This window comes from Malurus melanocephalus, unplaced genomic scaffold (genome assembly GCF_030028575.1).
Source record: "Malurus melanocephalus ecotype Western Australia unplaced genomic scaffold, MMel_1.1 scaffold_83, whole genome shotgun sequence".
In the NCBI taxonomy this organism is placed as follows: domain Eukaryota; kingdom Metazoa; phylum Chordata; class Aves; order Passeriformes; family Maluridae; genus Malurus; species Malurus melanocephalus.
Genome location: NW_026623315.1, coordinates 1,293,923 through 1,315,842, shown reverse-complemented (window position 1 = coordinate 1,315,842; position 21,920 = coordinate 1,293,923). Strand labels below are relative to the sequence as shown.

The 21,920-nt window shown below is 39.6% G+C and overlaps 1 protein-coding gene across 3 annotated transcripts in view; it reads right to left on the bottom strand.

Moving 5' to 3' along the window:
- Nucleotides 1–21,920, bottom strand: part of BMPER (BMP binding endothelial regulator) — a 149,552-nt gene that overhangs the window by 42,472 nt on the left and 85,160 nt on the right. For 2 of the 3 annotated variants that reach the window (XM_057367720.1, XM_057367722.1), the window contains exons 11-13: nucleotides 19,213–19,258; nucleotides 10,807–11,136; nucleotides 3,546–3,882 (exon numbers count right to left, since the gene is read on the bottom strand). In XM_057367720.1, the coding sequence (XP_057223703.1) occupies nucleotides 3,546–3,882; nucleotides 10,807–11,136; nucleotides 19,213–19,258 (713 nt within the window). Of the gene's footprint in view, nucleotides 1–3,545; nucleotides 3,883–10,806; nucleotides 11,137–19,212; nucleotides 19,259–21,920 lie in introns of those variants that run through there. The other variant, XM_057367721.1, reaches the window with a different exon arrangement.

Sequence of the window (21,920 nt, the reverse complement as noted above, 5' to 3'; positions counted from 1 at the left end):
CTGCTACTGTGCTTCCCAAGGAGGCTCCTGACAGGTGTCAGTCACGACCAAGCAAAGCAGGCATGGGGACACATTGGTGACCTTCCCTACTCTGTCACATGGTTCCCGGGCTTCACCAGGGCTGGAGATACCTGCAGGCTCCTTCTACAGCACTGCTCAAAGATGCACAGAGATCAGCCATGGGATAGGGCTTGGTGAGTATAGAAAGTTCTCCTCTCCTTCCTCAAGTTCCCCAAGRTCCCCCAATTCTCCTCCACGAGCTTAAATGGTACCATAGTATTTCTGGATAATGGGATAGAGCTTTTTCTGACAATACCAGCAAAAGACAGCGAGATAGTATCACCTATTTTTAGTTCTGCTTATACTCAAGAGCAGTTTCAGGAGTTTGAGCAACAGCTTTATTGCATATGTAGTTTAAATACCTTGTCTAAAAACTTGCTATTGAGTAACCTTGGTAACTTTTTCTTTTTCTTTTTTTTTTTCAAGGACTGCTCTAGGATGCTTAGCCCTGCTGAAATACCAAAACAGACAAGTGGCAATGGTGATGATGCTAACTGCTAATCTCTTCTTCACACAGATTTTACCAAAATCTCCTAGAAATTCAAAATCATTTCCCTACTTAATGAACTTGCCTCCAAAAAGGTCAACCCTCAGGGTTATTTTTAGAGTATTACTCATGAGTACTGAACAACTAGCAATGCATTAAAGACAAACAAAAAATACCAGCTCAAAACTACACAAAGCAACGCACAATTAAAAAACATAGAACGTGTCTAGTTAAAAAACAAAGAATTAAAAGAGTGGTGTAAAATTAGATGCTAAGTTTGTTAGTGTGCAGTCAGGACTATTTCAAAAACCTTTCTCATACACTTACAYTGTGCTTTCTTCTGCCATATGCTTTGCAGGGAGACACAAGTCATCAAAGTCGTATCAGGAAAAAGGGTTAAGGGCAAGGTGCATGACCTACAGTGTCACAGATGTCTCAAGGTAAAACTCAGGAGTTAACATGCAGCTGGGTCTCTACTCTTTAAAACATTAATTATATCCTTTTTACTTAACAATCATGACAATCATGCTGTATGTTTTTTGATGAACAACAAAATGAGAAACTACAGCTGTGAAATGAATGAGACTTAAAAAGCATTTGAGATATCTTCAGTAACACAATGTCRGACAAATGTTTGCAATGAATTGTTCACTGCCTTTTTTGGTATTTGGAGAAAACACACCCTAATTCCTAATGGTCCTGCTGAGTTTATTTCTATTTCTGCAAATTTTTATTAGCAGCAGGTCACTACCCAAGCAGCAGAATGAGGGTGAAGCAATGTCAGTAATATAGGGAAGAAGACCAAGAAAGGTTATTTCTTGAGAAGGTAGTATTTCAAATGAAAAAGATCCATAATATGTAATGGAGAAATGTAAAATGTAAAAACAGAGAAGCTATTCAATTCAATGAGGACATCAGGAGAAAATAAAGGAATCTGACCCTATCATTCTGCCTCCTCACTTTTCTTATGGCTAGAAGCTCGTTCAGAGTTAGAACAGCACATTTAAAAAAAATTTAGTTAAACTTACCCTGAAATTAGAGAATATTGACTAAATATGCTTTTCCAAAAAAACCTCAGTTAGAAGCTGTGTTAATTTGAATTTCTTTTAATGGTAATTTCAATCTTCTGCAAAAGCATATCACCAGTAATGAGTTCTTTGAAAAGAAATTAAATGAAAAATGCAAATCTCTGAAATACTCATATTTATTCTTACACACACACATTTATACCTGCAAAGATTTATTTTAGAAGGGTTTCCAGAACTTTTTTGAATGTGGGTACCATAATCATTACCTCCTTACAGAAAGTTCCTGGTACGAAACATGGCCATGGTCATTGACTAAATTCCTTGCTACAACTTTATCAGTTTCTAATGAAAAGCAGCATTCCACTACATACCATTGTTTAATTATAGTTTATCTTTATTCCTGTGTTGGAAGCTGAGCATTCTAACAGCTAGCAACATCTAAATGGAAACAAATGAACAACTATTTCTAATAGAATATGATGTTCATTTCAACATAACGTTTCCTTAGGGAAAAATACACTTTTTACCAGAGGACACAATCAAATTAAATACTTGCTTTATTTCATTGACTTTCCAGGACAAACATTAGACATAATTTTAAAGGAATAGAAAAGCTCTATGGTAATTCTTGTGTGCAAGCATGTAGAATTTTTTTTTTTTACTGTTGTAGCCAAAATATAAATCACTTTCTGCTGTGGTGTCAGGAAGTGTATTGCACTAAATTAATCATGAGCTACTTTAAAAAAGGAACAAAAAATCCACTGCAAAATTAAACAAATCTCTCTGTGCCTGTTTTCCATTTTCATTGTCATCACTTACCTCTAAAGGACGATGGAAGTGAGATGGCAATGCTGCTGAAATGCACTCAGCAGACCCTGTGTGTGTGTTAGCTTCTCTAGTGCTCTCTGTTGTGCCTTCAACCATTGGAAAAGATAAATTTTAAAACCTGCACACAATATAATCTTTATTGTTTGCCAGGCTCCTAGCACAGGGATACACTACAGCAAAATAAGAACAGAGGCACACAGACTACAAGCCAAGCTGTGTGTCTTCCTAGAGCATTTCCCAGTCCCAGATGTATTCTGCTGCAGTAGATAAAAGTTTTTCTGTCTCATTATAAAAAAGAGGAAAGGCAATTCATAAGGGAAGTTGAGTCATTCCAGAAAGCTTTTCCTAATAAATCAAATAGTTCAGTGGATATGCCCAAGGGGGGAAAGCCTGGGAGCACAGAGATCAGGCAGCTCCATCTACAACCATACAACTGTGACTCGGCTTGCTCTTATCTTTTGTGTCAGGTAATCAAAAGAATAGACAATTGAATTTTCTGAGTGAGGGGTAAACTCATGGCAATTAAAGAATAGAAATTACATATCTGTGGTTTAGACTGTAAGCATTGTAAAGATAAAAATTCTTCAGTGATTCACTCAGACAAAGATTCTAGATCATCGTCTGTCTTTCTTTTCTCCCAGGGCAGGATAGGCCATGCATGGAATTTTTTGTAACTCTCCCTTTTCAAACTCTTAACCCACACCATCCAAGAGGCATAGTCAATATTTAATATCCCTGCTTTAATAAAGTAATGTTTCTGAGAAGACACACTTCTCTGGACCACAAGCAATAGAAATTAAAGTTGGCCTCAACTTTACAACTGACTTTGAAATCAGAGAAAGTTTACAAAAATGTTTTGAAGTTTCTTCCCCCTCTTTCCTCAGTCTCCAAAAGTACTTTTTCTCTAGGTGTTCACAAGCATGCCTGCCTTTCTCTCTGTTGGCTGCTCAGCTCTATTAGCTCAAGACCATCTTCTTCTGATTCTGGACTCAGAAAACCTCCCACAAGGTAAGTCTGCATATCAATTCTTAGCAAAAACATCTCAACACGTATGTTCAGATGCTACTGAAACTGCGCCTACTATGTGTTTTTTCTGCTCACACACTAAGTTAGTATCTCCCTCCACAGCAAGCCACACTTACCGGTAAAATGTGGTATAATCCACTGTTGAATGACAGTTCTGGAACTCCCATGCTTTGAGTTTCTGGCATTCCCGGTGAGCTCGGAGTTTCACCCTCACTGTCCCATGACAGAGCTCAGGCACAGGTTTTCTCTGCGGGCGGCTGCAGAACTCATTGGACTCCACACGCCAGGATTCAGCAAAGTCGTCGACATCAAATTTAAAATTTCCATCCCCCCCAATCAGGTCATCTCGCTTGTGCCCATTGTAATTGCCACACAGACCACAGAGTTTGCCTTTCAGATGCGGTGCAGCCATGACTTCCACAAAACTGTCTCCATCCCATGAGATTTCCAAGCCTAATAAAAAGATAAGACAAAAAAACGCACCAAAAAAAAAAAATAGAAGAAGAAGAAATTGAGATTAACAAACTGCACCTTAGGTTTGTGAAATAGTGTTCATGGGAACTTGAACAAACATTGGCTTCGTTCTAATAATGCTGTTAGATTTCTGTATAGTTTCCAAATAGTGCCTCTGGAAAGTGTGGTGTGTCTTAAATTACAGTAAATTATAATTCATTCACGCCTATCTCTGCTTATTTTTGTTCCTTCTTGCTAATGAATGGGGTTATCCTAAAAAATTCGGAGCCAAGGCAGGACTACTCTCAACATCAAAGGTGGGTTCTTGAAAAATTCTGCAAATTGAATTTGCTATGGTAAATTTCTGGCTGATTTTGCAAGGGGCCCAGAATTTCAGCTATTGTCATCTACTGCACAGGTCAAGGGCATACAAAGATGTCCATACCCCATGAGACTCCAGCAGTGACCACCTTATGGCAAATATCCTATTCTTGCCTACAAGATGGCTGATGGCTCACTGAGGTAAATACAACTGTTCAAATGCAAGTACCTTATTTTACAATAAACATATGCTGGATGGGAAAAACTGTTGTAAGAAAGCATTCCAAATTAGATTCAAACTGTTCTTTCAAAAGGCATTAATTACCAACCTTTTGAAGTTGTCTGCATAAGTCAACAACACTGAGAAATTACGGTAAACATCTAACCTTCATAGGTTTAGCACTTCTGGTACATCAAAGTCAAAGTTACTTTTTGTGGGTGAAATCCATTCTATCTGTGTGTACCCAGCTAGGTGTCTAGCTTACATTAGCTGTCTAGGCCCTTGGATGGAGTAAAATAGGCAGCCCTGGATCACAACAGAATTGCCTAAAGCAGAGGGAATAAACTACTTTGTAAATGTCTGTCTGTTCCCAGCAGTACTCTAGAGGGGCCAGAGATCAAGTGGAGACTAACCTTCTAGTTTTCACCTGAGTGAAGACAAATTAAATTAATTCCATTCTCTGAGGAGTAAATAGGCACCTCATAAGGGAAAACGATTTTGATATCATTTGGGATAAAAGCAATACTGAGAAACATTGCTGCTTAACTTCTACCCAAAAATGGCCTTTCTAGAATTATTTCCAATGTCTCATGAATACTTCCATGTCACATCTGCAGTAACCCTACATCTGAAGATCACAAATCATATTGCTGATGTTAATTTATTCTCACAAAATACCTGTGAGCAGCAACTAGCTAAGGATAAACACAGGATCCTGCTTTAAAACAGGATAATCCAGATTTTACCCGGTTCTGCCTTCTTAGCCAAGAATACCAAAGAGCATCACTCTGTGGTGCAGGACCAGGGCTTCACTCCAGCTTTCTTCATTTGCTGTGTGGGCTGGCTTAACACCACCCTTTCCTCTTGTAAATCAGTGCTTGTCACTGTGCAATCCAAATCCTGCCCTATCCTCATGTAAGTAATTAACATACCAGGGACTCAGTTCAAAGCTGAAACTCTTCATACAGCAACACATCCCCTTGCATCCTATGACAGTTCCTACCCGCACTGCAGAGGAAGAGAGCGAGGCTCAAGCAGCAATTGTGGCTCTAAGAAGGGGTGCATTGCCATCTTAATGTCCTGCCCTGGTGCCTGTGTAGGTTACACCACGTCACCAAGAGTTTTGGGAATGATTTACTCATCAAKGCTGGGAAGGTAATTCTGCAACACATGTCACTACAGTCTATTAGACCATTTTCTTACCACCATAGATTAGCAATGTCCTGAGCTAACTATTCCTGAAATCAATTTCAAATTACCTCATAAACCCAGCATGGATGGGGCCACTGTCTCCTCCTCCAAAGGCACTTTACACCCAGCCAACTAAGAAATTGTGCAAGAGTACAACTGTTAACGAGGCCAGCACAGTGGCAAGGGAGAAAGCTGCCTTTTAAGCTGTTTCATACATTATCATTGCTGGACAAATTCAAAATCCAGCTGTCTTTGCTTCTGAAAACACTGAACAAAACAAAACACAGCTTGATTTGCAGACACAAAATTAATACTGCTGTGCTGGCATTTAGAAAAAACCTGCCATTAACTTATAAACCAAGATTTCTTCAGACTTGAAAATCACATAAACTTTCTCAAAGTTTAAAGCATCAAGATCCAAATTCTCAGACAGTTCTTTTCAGAAAATAACTATAGTTTTAAAGGCTGTGTTCAACTTTTTCCCCCAGAGAAGCTCCCTCAGAAGCTCCTTACTGTAAACAAAGTCAGAAAAGACTGGSTGAAGATTCTGTCTTAATTTTCCTTTTATGACTATTTTTTTCCTCTAGATAAGACTTACCGACCTTCTGTGAAAATACATTAATTATGAAAGTTTAGTTTGAAAATTTTTCTGCATATTTATAATATGTTAATTTACCTGTTACATGTTGCTTTTGTAGACCTGMAAAAGGCATACAGGTATACAGAAGAAGAACATAAAATTACAGCTTTTCTTCTCAGCATATAAAAATGCACACTTCTAAATCTAGAGATTCTTGCTTTGATTACTGGATTTCATTCAAGAGACTTGCTGAGTAACTAATACAAGGATGTACTTTCCTCTAGATGTTATGACTTAATTACACTTTATTCTGCTGTAATTGCTCAGATGGAAGGGTAATTTCTGGCTCTGATGAAACGCCTAAAGGGGTCTGTACCATAACAGAGCTTATTCCTTTTTGGAGTATTTACTCCTACATGCATGATAATTTTGTTGGAGSCCAATCTCACTCTGCAGTGTGTGCCTTTTGTTTGTTCACAAGCAGAAAATCCAGTTAGTTTCTGTAAACGAACAAGAGCTGTGACAGATGGGATTATGCTACACAGCAATGTTTGAAATGGTCTCCTTGGCAGACAGAAAGTGTTTGGAAGAGTTTCTTGGTGCCATACCCCCCCTTTTCTTTCCCCCGCCCAAAATGGATGAGTTTCCCATTCACTTGGCCAAGAAGCAGAATCCAAGAGATGCAAAGCCAAAGGATGCAACATCTGTCCCATCTGGGGATCTGAAGAAAAGGAATATTYACTGAGTTACTTTTCCATTTTTTCCAATTATTGCCTCTCTTTGAAAGATGCTTAACTAACTTGTTACTTGATTTCTTAACTTGGCACATTAGGTACTCTACTCCATTTTCAGAAAATCCTTCTGGATTTATGTACATCACACATTGAGTTCTCCATGCTGGGAGCTCTCATCAATTGTTCTGCATGATTTTTCATGGCATCCTCAAGACTTAAAGGCATCTTCAAGAACTGGCAAACAACTCTCCCTAAAGATTTAATGTTGAAGTGGTACAGAAAAAGTGCAGCAAAGTGGCTTTGTGTAAAAGACAGCACAGACAGTTGTTGTCTTCAACAACAAAATGCTCGTACAATAAAGGAATAGATAAGCAATACCAGCCCTGTGAATCTCTGCTCTTTCATCTTTCTAATACACAAATTTTGGATAAGGACTCAACACCATCCCAAGCACACCCATAGCTGCCAGTGCAGAGTGCAAGGACTGCTGCTGTGTGGCATCCAGGGCTACAGCTGGTGAGGAATTTAGCAACAAAACAGGTTKTCACTGGAAAATGCCAATTCATCAGAATTGAAATACTTCAGGGAGACATATCGTATTCAATGAACTTCCAACAGAGCACAGGCAAGGCTCCAAGATGGTTTCCTGCCAGCTCGCCTGGTGGGCTGCCTGGAAGCCTGAACAATCAGGGTATGAAACTCCCAGGACTGCCCTGCCATGCACATTGCCCCGTAGCCAGGGACCACAAGACTTCCTGAAGCTTTGGGCTTCCCTGTTATATCCAAGGCTCAACTCCCTGCTCTGCAAAAAGAAAACCAAAATCCGTGGGAATGCTTGGCTGAGCTATAAACACCAGACCCTGCATTTCCCAGCCCWGTTTTACTTTGAATTTTATTTCTAGTGTGGCAGTTTTGCTTATTTTTCATTACTTCCTCCCTCCCTCTCTTTTTTCACCCTACACTGGGGAAGTATATATATTTTTTTTAAATCCATGTTTCCTTCTGAAACAGAAATTTCTCCATTTTTTTTCCCCAGCACTCAGAATTTCCTGTGGAACAACATGTTTGCCTTTAAACCAGTTCTACTCAGCACATTCTTCCTCTCTACAGCCTCTGCTGCTTGTCCTTTCCCAGCAAAATGGAGCCAGGCCATTTTGTTGCTTTCCAGGCCTTATGTGCTGAGGAAAGGAGGACTTGGCCCATCAAGTTGTATTCAGCAAGAGAAACCTGATCCTGCTCCGTTAAGGGGAGGAATTATTTAGGCTATAATTTGCAGTGATTACACACTGTTTGGTATTTTGTCATATGCCATGTTTGCACTTCCTCTGCCAACACATGGACAAGGATGTGTGTAGTCATTTATTAGGCTTGCACCAGAGACAAATGGAATAGCAGCAGGATTAGCTGTCATTCATCCTCAACTGAAAACCTTTCCTTGGCCTGTGGTTGGCTAATGAAATCCACATCGCCTGAATTCGTGGTGTTCAGCTGGCTGCAAAGAAAAACCCTCAAGATGCTTCTAATTAGAAGTTGTGAATAATGGTCAACTTGTGTGCATTTTACAGACAGCCACAAAAATCTGCATTGCCACTTTGAGGAATGAGCCCAGAGCTGGGATCCACATTATGCAGACTCACATTTCCAGAGGCTATATGAACAGGTGTCTAAATTCTCAACTCAACAGTGGGTGCTAGTGTCCCCCTTGAAAAAAATTATGCTAGATAATGTGTATGACTATGTGTCACGCCTGCAACTGTATCACTGCATAAGAAAGACTGGTTTCACTGCTTTCACACGGCATTTATTTGAATTAACAGTAAAYAGTATTCTCACGGAAACAGTACCTCACTGTATAAGTGAAATCTCTCAGGACTATAGTACCTAACACATGCTAATGAGAAAGTTTTAAACTTCCCCTCAGTATTTATCTATGCAAGGATACTATAGTTTCAGAACAGTTTATCAAAACAAAAATAARTCCTCTGGTTTAGCGTTTTGACAATTAATGTATTTTCTAAGATTCAAAAGACCTAAGAGAATGCTGTCTCGCTTCCCTGTTTCTAGAAATAAGGTAACATATTCTATATAGTTTCTAATTTCCTTTGCTTGTGGTGCTATAAACTCTGTTCCTTGCAGACAGCTTCTTACTTGGGCACAAAGCAAGCCCAATAAGCAAGCCCAATAAGCAAGTCCAATGGCACAGAACAAAAACTTTGGCCTTTCTTTTTAAACCAGAGCCACCATTTTGCTGGGTAGCCCAGTGAATTTCTTCCATAATTTGCTAACTTAAACTTATTCCAGCCATTTACAACTATGAATTTATATAATTGCTGACTTAAACTGCAAGATATGTTGCTGCAACTTTGAAAAATCTGAAATTTATGTTTAAGAACTGATCTCTTCTCTGTTTCTATCTCTAAGTATCAAATGATGTCGTGTATTGAGTTCGCATGGCAAGATTTTGGAAGTAGAGGGCTACATGGGTGGCTTCTGTGAAAAGCTGCCAGAAACTTCCCCCTTATCCAATGGAGCCAATTGCAGCTGGCTCTGAGATGGACCAATTCCAGCTGGCTCCAAGAWAGGCTCAGCCTTGGCAACAGTGGTAGYACCTCTGAGATAACATATTTAAGAAGAGGAAGAAAAGGCCTGTGCAACTGCAGCTGGAAAGAGGAGGGAGAGCATAAGATAATCAACCCTGTAGTTAGTGGYGAAGCGGGGAGAAGAGGTGCTGGAGCAGAWATTCCCCTGCAGCCCATGGTGAAGACCATGGTAAGGCAAGGCTGCCCCACTGCAGGCAATGGAGTAGAGATCCACCTACAGGCCCCAGACATCCCCACACTGGAACAGTTGGATGCCTACAGGAGACCATGWCCGTGTGGGAAGTCCATCCTGGAGCAGGCTCCTGGAAGGACCTGTGGACCCATGGAGAGAGAAGCCCACACTAGARCATGTTTGCTGGCAGGACTTGTAACCCTGTGGGGAATCCATGCTGGAGCCTGGTCCTGAAGGACTGCACCAGTCTGCAACCTGAAGGACACATTTTTGAAGTTTGTGAAGAAAAGCAGCCCATGGGAGAGACACACACTTTGCAGRGAACTGTCTCCCATAGAAGGGACCCCATGCTGGAGCAAGGAATGAGCATGAGGGGTCCTCCCACTGAGGGKAAAGAAGTGGTAGATACAGCATGTGATTGACTGCAAATCCCATTCCCCACCCTACACTACTCAGGGCAGGAGGAGGTAGAAAGAATCAGGAGTAAAAGTTAAGCTTGTGAAGAAGAGGATTGGGAGTGTGGAGAGCTTTTTAAGATCTGGATTCATTTCTCATTATCCTACCCTCATTTGATTGGCAATAAGTTAAATTCATTTCCCCAAACTGGGTCTATTTTGCCCATGATGGTAACTGCCAAGTGATGTCTCCCAGTCCTTATATTGAACCACAAGTCTTCCACTATATTTTCTCTTCCCTGTCCAGGTGAGGMGGAGAGTGATAGAGTGTCTTTGGCGGGCATGTTTTATTGATGTACCGCCAGGGTCAACCCACCACACTCTGTATAAGCCACTTTTAAGCWACTGGAAGTGAAAGTCATGGCACATTTGCCTATTCGGGCAGTTAATTGTCAGCCACAGAATGAAACATAGCTTTGCAAATATCCTGAAGACTTCAAACTCATAGCTGGGATTTCTGTCTGCTTGTGGGCTGCAGGAATTTTGAAAGCATTGTGGGTTTCTCTGATCTCTAAAGAATTATAACTATATTTATTGCTGCTRTCATGCTTTTTTACAGACTACTGTTCATTTGGAACTTCAGAAGTTCTTCAGGAAGAAAGAAGACACACATACAAACACCTACACAGACAACACATCCACTTGCCCTACCCGCTTTGGTTGTCACTTTCAGCAAATAACCATCCAAATCGATCTGAAATTGTGGTGTCTCGCAAGGTAGTGAAATTCGGGTCCCATTCCACTTCACTGTGAGGTGCTGCTGGAGGCTGATTGTGCTTCTGCCCAACACAATGTCCACTGACTTTGTCCAGGAGAAAGAACGGGTCCGACGGGCATCGTTTTTTACCAGCACCTGAAAGGGCGAGGCAGAGGAGGAGCAGTCTTTTGTCAAAACGTACTGACATGTTCCCTGAAAGTTAAATGTCCGTCCATCAAAAGTGTTGTAGTGAGGATCTCCAAATACAGTGCAAACTCCAGGCTCTGCAGGTGAGTGAGAAACAAAAGCGCCATATCAGGATCAATCAAAGTTTGAAGTAAGCAGGTGATAAGAACTTAGAGATGCTGCTCTCACCTAATCTATCTGCCCTACAGGGCAGATTTTGACTGATGCCCACTAGGAATAAATATATCTTTGAAAAACAAATGCTTCATTGCTTTATTAGAAGTCTTTCCCAAAGTGGGTGGGAACCAAAGGGCAGATGATTCCTGGGRCAGCATAGGAAGGCTAATCTGTGGCTTTGTCCCTTAAACATAATGTACAATTAGGTTATTACAATGCCTGTAAACTTTTTCAAATTTCAGTGACTTCCTGAAATTACAAACTATCAGATCACTTTAGCGGGAGCTGGTTCTGTTTGTATCRTACATATATGAACTTCTAAATAGTGTACATTTATAAACTAGGTGTGTTTCTTTTTTTCCAAAATACCTCTAGAACCAGCATCATTATTCAGTGTTACAAGCTACTGTATATGTTGCTTATACACAACCAACTTGTATTTATTGTGACCACACTACCAACTGAAAGTAAGTAGTACATGACTAACATGATGCAACCACTGCCAAAGAGCATGATCTCTACCAACCATTTGCATCATTACAAACGGATGAAGGTTTCTCATGGATCTTTGCAGCCATATGCTGGTCAGAGAAGTCACAGCCCAAAGACAGAACATTTCCACATTCATGTCAATGATACTGACTTATCCTGCAGCTCCCCAGCAACTGACTGAATTAGCTCAYAACCAAAGATAGCAGCAAATGCATTTGCCTTGCAGCCTTCTGGTGAACAATAGGTTCTAAACCACATGGCTGCTGTTCCTGGAAGAAGGAGTCTCAAGGCAGAGAAATACACACTGCTATTGCCAGCTGTATACCCATGGGCTAAGGCTGCTTTTGAAAGATGATGCTTGTTTAACTGATAATGGCTCGCCTGAAAAAGCAGCTTCAAAAAATCCAAATTAAAATCTACAAGAAAGAAGGAGACATGAATGTTATGGAGAAGGGGAAGGGAATTCCTTCTGTGGAGTGCAATACAGTTCTAACTCACAATACACCTTTCTCAAGAGTTTTTCTGCCTAGTCAGAGTACTATGCTAAAGCAACTGTAACCTTTCTGGTGGTTTTCTATCTGTAAAGAGCACTCAAGGAACCTATGTGGAGACAGAGAAAATGGGGCTGAAGCACACTCCAGGAGATAGCTTTCTTCTCCAGCAGCAATGAAGGATCACCTGTACCTATATTATTCCTGACAGACCTTTATCTAACCTGCCCTTAAAGAGCTGTAGTAACACCTACTCCTCAGCCACCTATGGCAGCCTGTTTCAGTATTGGGCTGTCCTTATTGCTAGAAAGGTCTTCCTAAAGCCTAAACTTACCCTCCCCTCACTACACGGTACAGAGCTATTCCAGAGCTGGTACTTGGTTRATTTGTACTTTACCCCTAATTAGYTACACGCATGCTTCTTTAGCTAAGCCAGTAACTAATCTTGGCATCACTATTACCCCTCTTTACCATATCTGGCAACTAGGGACCAAAAGTTTCAATGTTTTAAGGACATCATGTTGACAGCTCCATCAGAAGTCAAAATGATCCATATTTGATCAACACATCCATCAAACAGGCCTGACAGGCTTTAAGCAGAGCCTGAAAACCAAGACATTTAGGCAAAAGAATGCTTTTAAAAATGTGCACTTCTCTGATTTTCCATAAATTGGCAGGAACCATAGAGCTTTTAATTATCAAAATAAATTTTACCAATAGGARAAATAATCTACAGATTTTGTATGGAGACCATCTGACTTTACCAATTACTAAATCATACTACCATGTTTCTGATTTCTTTATGTATACATCTAAGTATCTGCATGATGAGTATTCAGGTATGTTATTACCAGCTCAGATTGTTATTCATCTTTTTCCGCTTTAATTTTTCCTGACACTTAGTGACAACTTTTATGAAAACAAGGAAATAGTCAATAAAAAAAAATCAGCCAAACATCAGTGAAGATTCCAGAGGAAAAATCTGATTTTTATCTGCATTTCTAAAGGCCAAGAATGTGGACGTACTATTCATGTTTTTAACCAACCTTTTGGGAAGGGGAGGCTGATTCTTCACCTAAGCAAGTGGCTAAGAGGTAAGACATGAGGAACAAACATAATTTAGAGATGTGSAAGTAAAATTGATAGTACCAATGGGAACCAAAGGATTTTTTTTTTAATTTCTAATGTGTTATGCAGAGCAATGTTGTTTTATGTTATGTTACATCGTGTCACGTCATATGTCAACTTGATGCCGTGGTGTTAAAAATATATTTTGGACTGGATAGSTGAAGGTCTGATCCAAATTTCCTGTTTTCTTTAATAACCAAAGAAATGGAGGAGAGAAAATCCACCTGAAAACAGTCTGAATAATTGATTCTCTGATATCACTGTGTAAAATATTCTTGAAAGGTTTGCTAAAATTGTGGACTTTAAACATAAATCCAACCCTGCAAGAGTGTGTGCGATAACTCAGGCRCTGCCAGTAAGAAAAACTGGTTGGCCTAGAAATAAACCTTAAATACCAGGTGTAACAAGAYTGCTAAAGACAGTCAACATGAAAAGAGTTCCTGTAATTTTTAGCTTTTGGGTTGTTTATTTCCTTTTGGGAAAGTTTCAATCACATCATATTTTATGGTTTGCTTCTTTTTCTTTTCTCTTTTTCCCTTCTGAAACAAATACGCCCTTCTGCTTGGCAGTTTTGGAAACCTATTGGAAGCACTGGTCTCTAGTTAGGATTGTGTGTGACTTGCTTCTCTTTTGGGACATAACACAGGGAGAGGTGCTGCTGCATCACCAAAGTTATGTTCCCTAACCCTGGAGAATGAATTTTGCTATCTTCTGATAACAAGGCATAATATCACAGGTGTAGATCTTCCCTTTATTTCCTAACAGTAAATTGTTCCCAGTTTATTGCCAACACTCATGTGTCAGCTATCTAAGGTAAAGCTAGAAAAGGCATTTCTATACAATATTTCCTACTAAGACTCCTCCAACCTCCAATACTTTCAGATTACGGACTTCCTGAGCTAGACATGGTTTCTTTTAATCTAGCAACATTGACAGCAATCTTTTCTGTGAATTTTTCCTGTCCAAGAATGTTTTGAGCATCTAAAATATCCTTGGGAAAGAAAATGAAGAATCATTGCCTCTTTCTTGTTTGGAATCTGGCATTCATGATCTTTGGTGTCTTCTTTTGCTCATCTACACAAGCACATGAATGCAAGTTAACCCATTCCCTCTATCCTTCAAAACCAGAGATTTTTCAGAGGAGGGCCCCAGAGCTATGTTCAGGAAGCTGTGATTTTCAAAACACCTCAGGCACTCAACTGATYATATTGAGAGCTGGATGCAAACATCACCAAAACTCTTTCAGAAATCCTGCATGCTGCTCCCAAATCAATATCCAAACCTTCTGGCATTCATAAAAGCTTTGGGGAGCTTGGCAGTTTTTACATTTGTTTTTTAACCAACTAAATACAGACTTCACACTTTYACATTTGACAATATTAAACTACATGTGTGATTAATGCTGTTTGCTGAGCTCCCACCTAAGGCTCTACAGCTTACTTGCAAACTAATAGTATTTAGGTGCTAAAWGTGAACACTATAGAACTGTTGGCAGGTTTTCCTTGAATTTTCAAATCATGCTCCCAATTCAAATGAAATAGTGACTTTCATTAGAAAAGGCACTGTTTTTGAAAACACATTTAGCTGTACAAAAAAGGAAGCTAAAAAAGCAACAGCATGGAAAAGAACACATTAGCATTTCCTAAGTTTTAACATACTCTCATAAAGAAAAAAAAAATTACAACCTGTTTTGGCCAATGAGGAGGGATAAAAGTCTGAAAGACCACTCATTTCTAGTAAGTAGTTTGCTGAGTACAGGTAAGAACTACTTATTAAAATAAGTGGTTGCCAAAAAGTGCCTTTCTCCCTTCCACMCAGTGCCTCCATTCCCCCAGACAGTATTTAGCCTTTTTAGAAAGGCAAAATATATATACTGCGTGGTGGAGGCCAGACAGACAGTCAGCACACACATCCTGACCAGCCAAGAGTACAAGCATATTGGCTGAGCAATTAGCACACTTGTAGCTCCAGACCAGCCATAGGATATATTGTCTCTAGCTGGGTTTATTATTTGTTGGGATATAAAGGAAATGGGACACAAATCCATAGGAAACCAGGCTTTGTTAGCTCTGGTACTCATGGAATAGCTTGTTTTGTTTTTTCAGGAGATCAGAGCAGCCAACTGAAGTCCAAGATGTCCAGATGTCTGGTCACACTCTTCTGGGCTTGTAGGTAGTTGAGAGKGGCCAAGAAAAATATACTTTAAGTTATAACTAAAATCGGTTTGGACACTTTCTAAGGAAGGAGAGGGAGGAAAAAATACAAGTTTACCAGTAAAGGGTGTTCTGGTTGCACATCTATAATTCAAAAATATCTCAGCTTTTAAAAAATAAAATGAAACTTKGAATGTAATTAGCCCATATGCTGAATTAAGCCCTAAATCAAACAGAACACATTATTAACTTTTAAAAACTAGCTACAGAACATGCATAATAGAATTTCATTAGGTTTTCTGTAAAAAATGCATAGCCATAGAGGACTTTCCTCATAACTTCTTCATAGTGCAGCTTGATATAATATACATTACAAGGTGTGGTGTCAAAAACTCCACAGGAGTCTTTATGGTCTATTTCATAAATAAAATAGCTATTCCAATTTGTCCAAATACATATTTATACAGTAGGCCATCACAGCTGAAATGAGAGGTAAATCATGAATAGTATTCCAGTATGAATAAACAATTGCAGTCTTTTTGTGGATGTATTTTTCCATGGAAAGGAAATAACAGAAAAAACAGAGACCTATGTGGTCCTTTAGTCCCACTTCCTTCTGTCAGAGGTACCTACAATGCATAACCTCACTTTGTTTCTTTTTCTTTCTTTCMCTTTTCTTTGAAAGTCAGCACTTTTTTCAATAACTCTATAAAACCACATAAAATGGATGCAGAACCAACTGTAAGTACCAACCTTTTATTCCTAAGGTGGGTCCAAATGCCCTTGAATTTGGTTTAGCTCTATTGACCACTTTGTCAGTTAAAAAAGCCGCAGAATGATTTGTGATGAAAAAATTTTCTGTCCCACAAGCAGCTTTTACTGCAAGATTAATCATGGGTACCATACCTGCAAACCTAGATGACTGCAGTCCACTTTGARAAAACTTCATCCACAATGACTTGTGTAAGACTGTGCTAGGACTGTTGATAATGATTAAAATATATCTACATGTTTTTAGTAGGAAGTTTTCATCCTGTGTATTGTAATTTCAGCATGGCCTATTAATACTTCGTTGTCAGGAACAAAGATTTAACCTCCATTAAAAATTCCTATCTTTGTCTGAAGTTGAGAGCAGTCTGTTAATGTTATTTGAACCCAGGTTTAGTTTTTTTCTTATTTTTAATATGAAAATGACCTTGGTCTAACACAGGATTACTAATTTATGGAATTGACGTCAGTGGTGATTTTTCTAAATCAAGCCCAAAAGAGTACATTTCATTAAATTTTTTACAGCAGCATAAACTAAACTGTTGAATTTTCCACTGGTATGACCACTGTGTTTAATTAGTGATAACTGTACGCCAGCCATGGAGCTTAAACAGCAACATGCCAAAACTAACTATAGTTAACTTCAGCAACAGTAGACAAAAGAGAYTCTCCAGCCCTTTAGGAGACGAGGTACTTTTTCTCTCTGCAACAAACTGCTATGAAAATAATCCTTTGATTATTTTTTTTTTTCAGTCTAAAGTGTATCCTTTTACAACGTGACTGGTTTTGACCCACTTCATAGAAATTGGCTGCATTTAAACTGTACTCAAAGCTCTCCCGTGTACAGTATGTTCTTGTACCTCTCTATGTTGTTTTTACTTTGGAAAATTAATATCTCTGGACCGCCAGAAATGTTTGGTGTGTTAGTATGTGGAGAGAGGATCAGGATCAACATGAGTAAGTGGGTGAGGGAAGGGGCTGTACGTACACCTTATCAAAAACTGGCTGAATTAGAAAAGTTTCCAGTTACTGTCAAATGACAGTYGTGATGGGATTTACAGTACTTCTGCTGCAAAGGTGGAAGTAATACCTTGCAAATGGCGAATGTTAAAACACCAGTGTTAAAACAGCTAGTCACCACTGCTGYATGACACTGAGTATTTAAGCTCCTTGATTACATTACCTGTAAAAGCCAACTGTGCCCTTTTAATCATAAAAGTTTGGAATCATCTCTTTGCCAAATACTAAATGGGCTCACAGTGGGACAACTCTGTAAAAACAGGACCCCTCTGTTTCATGTGCAATGGTGGAGCAAGGGACTGTGAGACACGACAATGAGCTTCTCAGGCTCAAGTACAGGCAGCACAATGAGGACCCTTAAGACTCTTGATCCCTTTCCATAAGGGAACAAGGTTGTTCATCCCTTGGGGAGACTTAATATGAGTCTGCCAGTACCTAGAAAGTGGTCGCTGGCAAGAAGGAGCCCAGCTCTTTACAGATCTGAATGGCAGGAGAGCAAGCAACMATGAACTGGCCTTAATATCACATGTTTGTAGGCATGATTATTCCCTTATGAAAAAGTTTTGAATTTTTAGGTAACCTAGTGCCTAGATGAGTTATTTTTATTTTGAAGAGGTCTATTATTTTCCTCTTTCTCCCATGAAATAATTACCACAAGTCATCGCTCTCTGGTAGCATTTCTGAAGGAATTAGTGTATAGTCTTCTTTTTAACCTCTYACAGTAGCATCTCCTGTGCTTTGAGGGAATGGCTGGCCCCACTATTTTCTTCCCCTCTCATGTTACAAAAAARCACTGAGAAAGGTTAAATGAGACTGAAACATAAGAAAAGAGGTGAGATAGAGATTGATAAATYCATGACACTAATGGTATATCATATTTGAGCAAAGGTCTATGTAGATTTCTTCTCCCTTGAAACTGAACGAACATGAAATCAGCTACTGGTCAGTTGAATCCTCTTTCATTTTTTCCTCTGCTCAGTATTATTTCCAGTGTTTCTAAGGCTGTCACTTGTATTTACCTTCATTCTGACAATGAAGACTTGCAAGCTAGATTTATTTTATCCCAAGTTACATGTTTCAAAATGATGGAGCCACAGATTGAAAAAACACATATTTAGCATACGGCATTTATGCAATYCAAAAGAACCCAGAACTGAGCTGAACAGCAAAACCATTTGATTTTAGACAAAAGATTAGAACACATTCTTCCTTCAGAAACCTTTCCATAGATCATAAAACCCCATTTTAGCAGTCTGTCCCTATTTGGTAAAATACTTAAATACGCACTGAAGGAAATACATAATGGCATCTTGTTAATTTCATGTCTCCCTGTAGAGTTAAACAGGACAAGCTTAAAGGTAAGTATTTGTAAGTATAAGTAAGTCCTTTGCTGACTAGGAGGATGATAATGAAATTTAATGATCATTCCTGAATTAAGGAGCAAATGGTAACAAGGATTGAATTAAACATCAAAAACAAAGGACAGTCGTATATTCTGCTTTCCACTGCTGCCCCAGACTGTATCTCAGATTTCTGCACACCTTTTTTTAATTCTCACAAATCATCTGCAAAGGTGTGATTATATATGCACATAGCTGGACTGTTAGTTACAGGTGTAAAAGGTACGCAAGTCCTAAAAGTTACAACTCTATTCATTTTCTTGTTTTATTGCCTACAAATTTCCCAGACCAACGGCACCTTTCAAAATGCAGCAACTCAGATTTGACAAAAATAGCATAATTTTGAAAAATAAAATTAAAATAAAATACCCAGGCATTTTACTTTAAATTTACAGATTTATAGGAGGCAAAATCCACAGCCAAAAATAATCACATGCCATTTAGCCACCTCTAAAAAAGAAGGCAGAAAAGCAAGCATACTTCTATATATTTATTTTCTCAGAAAGAATAAAGAAGAATTTAGTGAGTGGGAAGAAAGAACTTACTTTCAGTGCAAATCGGACAGCATCCTTTTCTGTTCAGGATTTTACCCTAATTGGGAGAAAGACAGACTGATTTAATGAAAGAGTTCTTGGAGCAGTGACTGTGTCATGTAAGACTGGATAAGCCTTTGAAAATAGTTCAAGTTGTGTTTGAACTCAGTGCCCTGGTTACAACTTCAAATATCAGGTGCTAAAAACAGACAAAACTATTCAGCAAGCTTCCTGGCAGTCTCATAAAAAATTAAATACCAAAAGAGTTCTCTGTTAACACTTTAAAGTGAGTGTGAGAGAATTTTGGACTCACTTTCACAGATAGCTAAAGCAGACTAGTCACTGGGTTAACAAGATCATTCCACTACCTTTTCCCCCACCTTCCTAAAATATATACATTTCCTATGCATTCCCTATGCAGAGGCAATCTGCTCCACCCCCACACAACTCCCAAATCATTCATTTTTCCTACAAAAAGGGAGAGAGGAAAGGGAGGAAGGAGAGGCAGGCAGGCAGACAGGAAAGTAGGAAGGTAGGAAGGCAGGAAGGAAGGAACAAAGGCAAGCAGGAAGACAGGCAGGAAGGGGGGCAGGAAGGCAGGAAGGTTGGTTCACGTATTAATTTACCACTCTGCCTGGGTCAGTTCTATTTATGTTTGTGTCTTATACAAGACTGACTAGAAATAAGAGGAATGTGTCTAAGTACATACATTCATGCTAATTTTCAGTCTTCATCAGCTTAAAAGATGTTTTATCTGATTTTACTTAAATTACCTTAAGTTAATCAGAAAGCTAGCAGATAAGTGTGGAAAATTTCAGAATGTGTTCGTGCAAGTGAAAACTGGTGCTGGTTCTAACAAAGCTTATGGTGATATTGGAGCTCACCCATATTTCCGCACAGGGAAAGAAGAGGTATATGGAGCTGTGCTGCTCCCCAACACTGACCCTTTGCTCCAACTGCAGCTGAACAGAGAGGAAGTCCCCTGTGAGTTACTACTGCTCATATTCTGCACCAAGCATGTGAGCAAGAGTGAGCAAATGGAGGACAGCAAGAGCATGCAAATGGAGCTGTGCTACCCTGCCACTTAACAGTATCGAAAACTGTGAAAACGGACAAAAAATTGGTGACAGATCTATGCAAAGAGTGAGGAAATGGGCACAGGCAGCCCTACTGCTATCTCCTTTTCTATCTGCCCTACAATGCTGCCAAGCTTTGACAATGTGCATGGGGGGAATTGAACTCCAAGTATCTGCTAGCAATCTGGAGTGGAGCATGTTCCATCCTGCTCTTGCTTGATGTACCCAGATGGCATGAATGTGTCCTTGCTCACGAATGCACTTGGGCACATCATCCACAGGGCACAGCTCAGTGTAAACTTGTCTTTGAATATGCAACTGCATGTGAACAAGCTTGAGACACCTCTGGACTTAAGAAGAGGGCTGGACCAGAGTTTCACTGGCAGGGTGGGCAGCATTTAAACATTTGTATGACTCCCAGGTCCCTGGGCAAAGAAAATAGCTTGAGGACCAGGCTGCAGCAGCAAGACCTACCAAGCACCTGCAAGAACAAAACCCCTTAAAGGAAGGACCCTTAAAGCCACACAGAAAACAGGGGGCTTGGCAACACACATTTGTAGGAACAGAGACATGCAGCTGAATGCCACACACTGCACTGCACAGCCGTACCTCTCTGCTTCACTAAAAGAGTTGAAGTCATCAGCAGAGCTAGAAGTGGCAAGAATTCAAGTGAAATTGGAATCTCCAAGGCAGCCTGCTGAGGCTGGTTACTTGAGCCACCATGTTGGCCTGAGATCCTGTTTTTGTCTTGTAGAATAAGGAAACCCATTATTGCTAACATGTGCTGCAAGAGTTCGTTAGCATTGAGGGTTCCCTTAGGAGTGGGCTAAGTGATGTGATCCCATTTTTCCCTATGAATATTTATAAGCAGACCACATTTGAGTCTATTTATTTTCTGGGATTTTTCTTCTTTCTTAATGGGGTTTCCAATTTTGTGTCTGAGTTGTTTTATTTTTATTTTTTTTAAGGCAAGACTAATTGCTGGGGGAAAGGGGTTGTTTGGTTGTGCAATAGCAACAGCTGTTGTTTTTTTGTGCCTCATTTGGCACTAGAGTAAAAACAGCAACTTTTTGTTTGTAATAATAACAGATGTGTATAACATTAAATGCAGTCTGTGCTAGAGAATGGGAGAACGTGTTCTGAATAAATTTTCAGCTCACTTGAAGTTCACGGGTTCAAAATTTACCCACAGAATAGAACTCTGCAAATGTCTTCACCTGCTATGAATTTAATTCTATTAACTTTTGCACAGCCTTCGAGCTCAGAAAAGGTTATGTGCTGTAAAATTCACCAAGCTCTCCTCTAGCAGTACGAAAAGAGACATGTTCATGACCACTGACCATTACCACAGACTTAAGATGTTAGTGAGGAATGCAAAGGCATAAGGAGAGGGGGCAAGGTGAAAAATTATAAGGATGGGTAATCAGAATGGAGATGGCACAAGGCAAGAAACAGACTAGAGCAGAGCTAGGGCAAGTAAATAGCAAATTCGGTAAGAAGACGTCTAAAGGATCTCTGAAACACAGTGCTGCCAAATGTTGAGCTTGTTCCTTTTCTATAAAGTATTTAAGCATGTGTTTAAGCACACATGGAGGGCCTACTAACTTCAGTGGAACTGGACACATGCTTAATRGCTTTACTGAA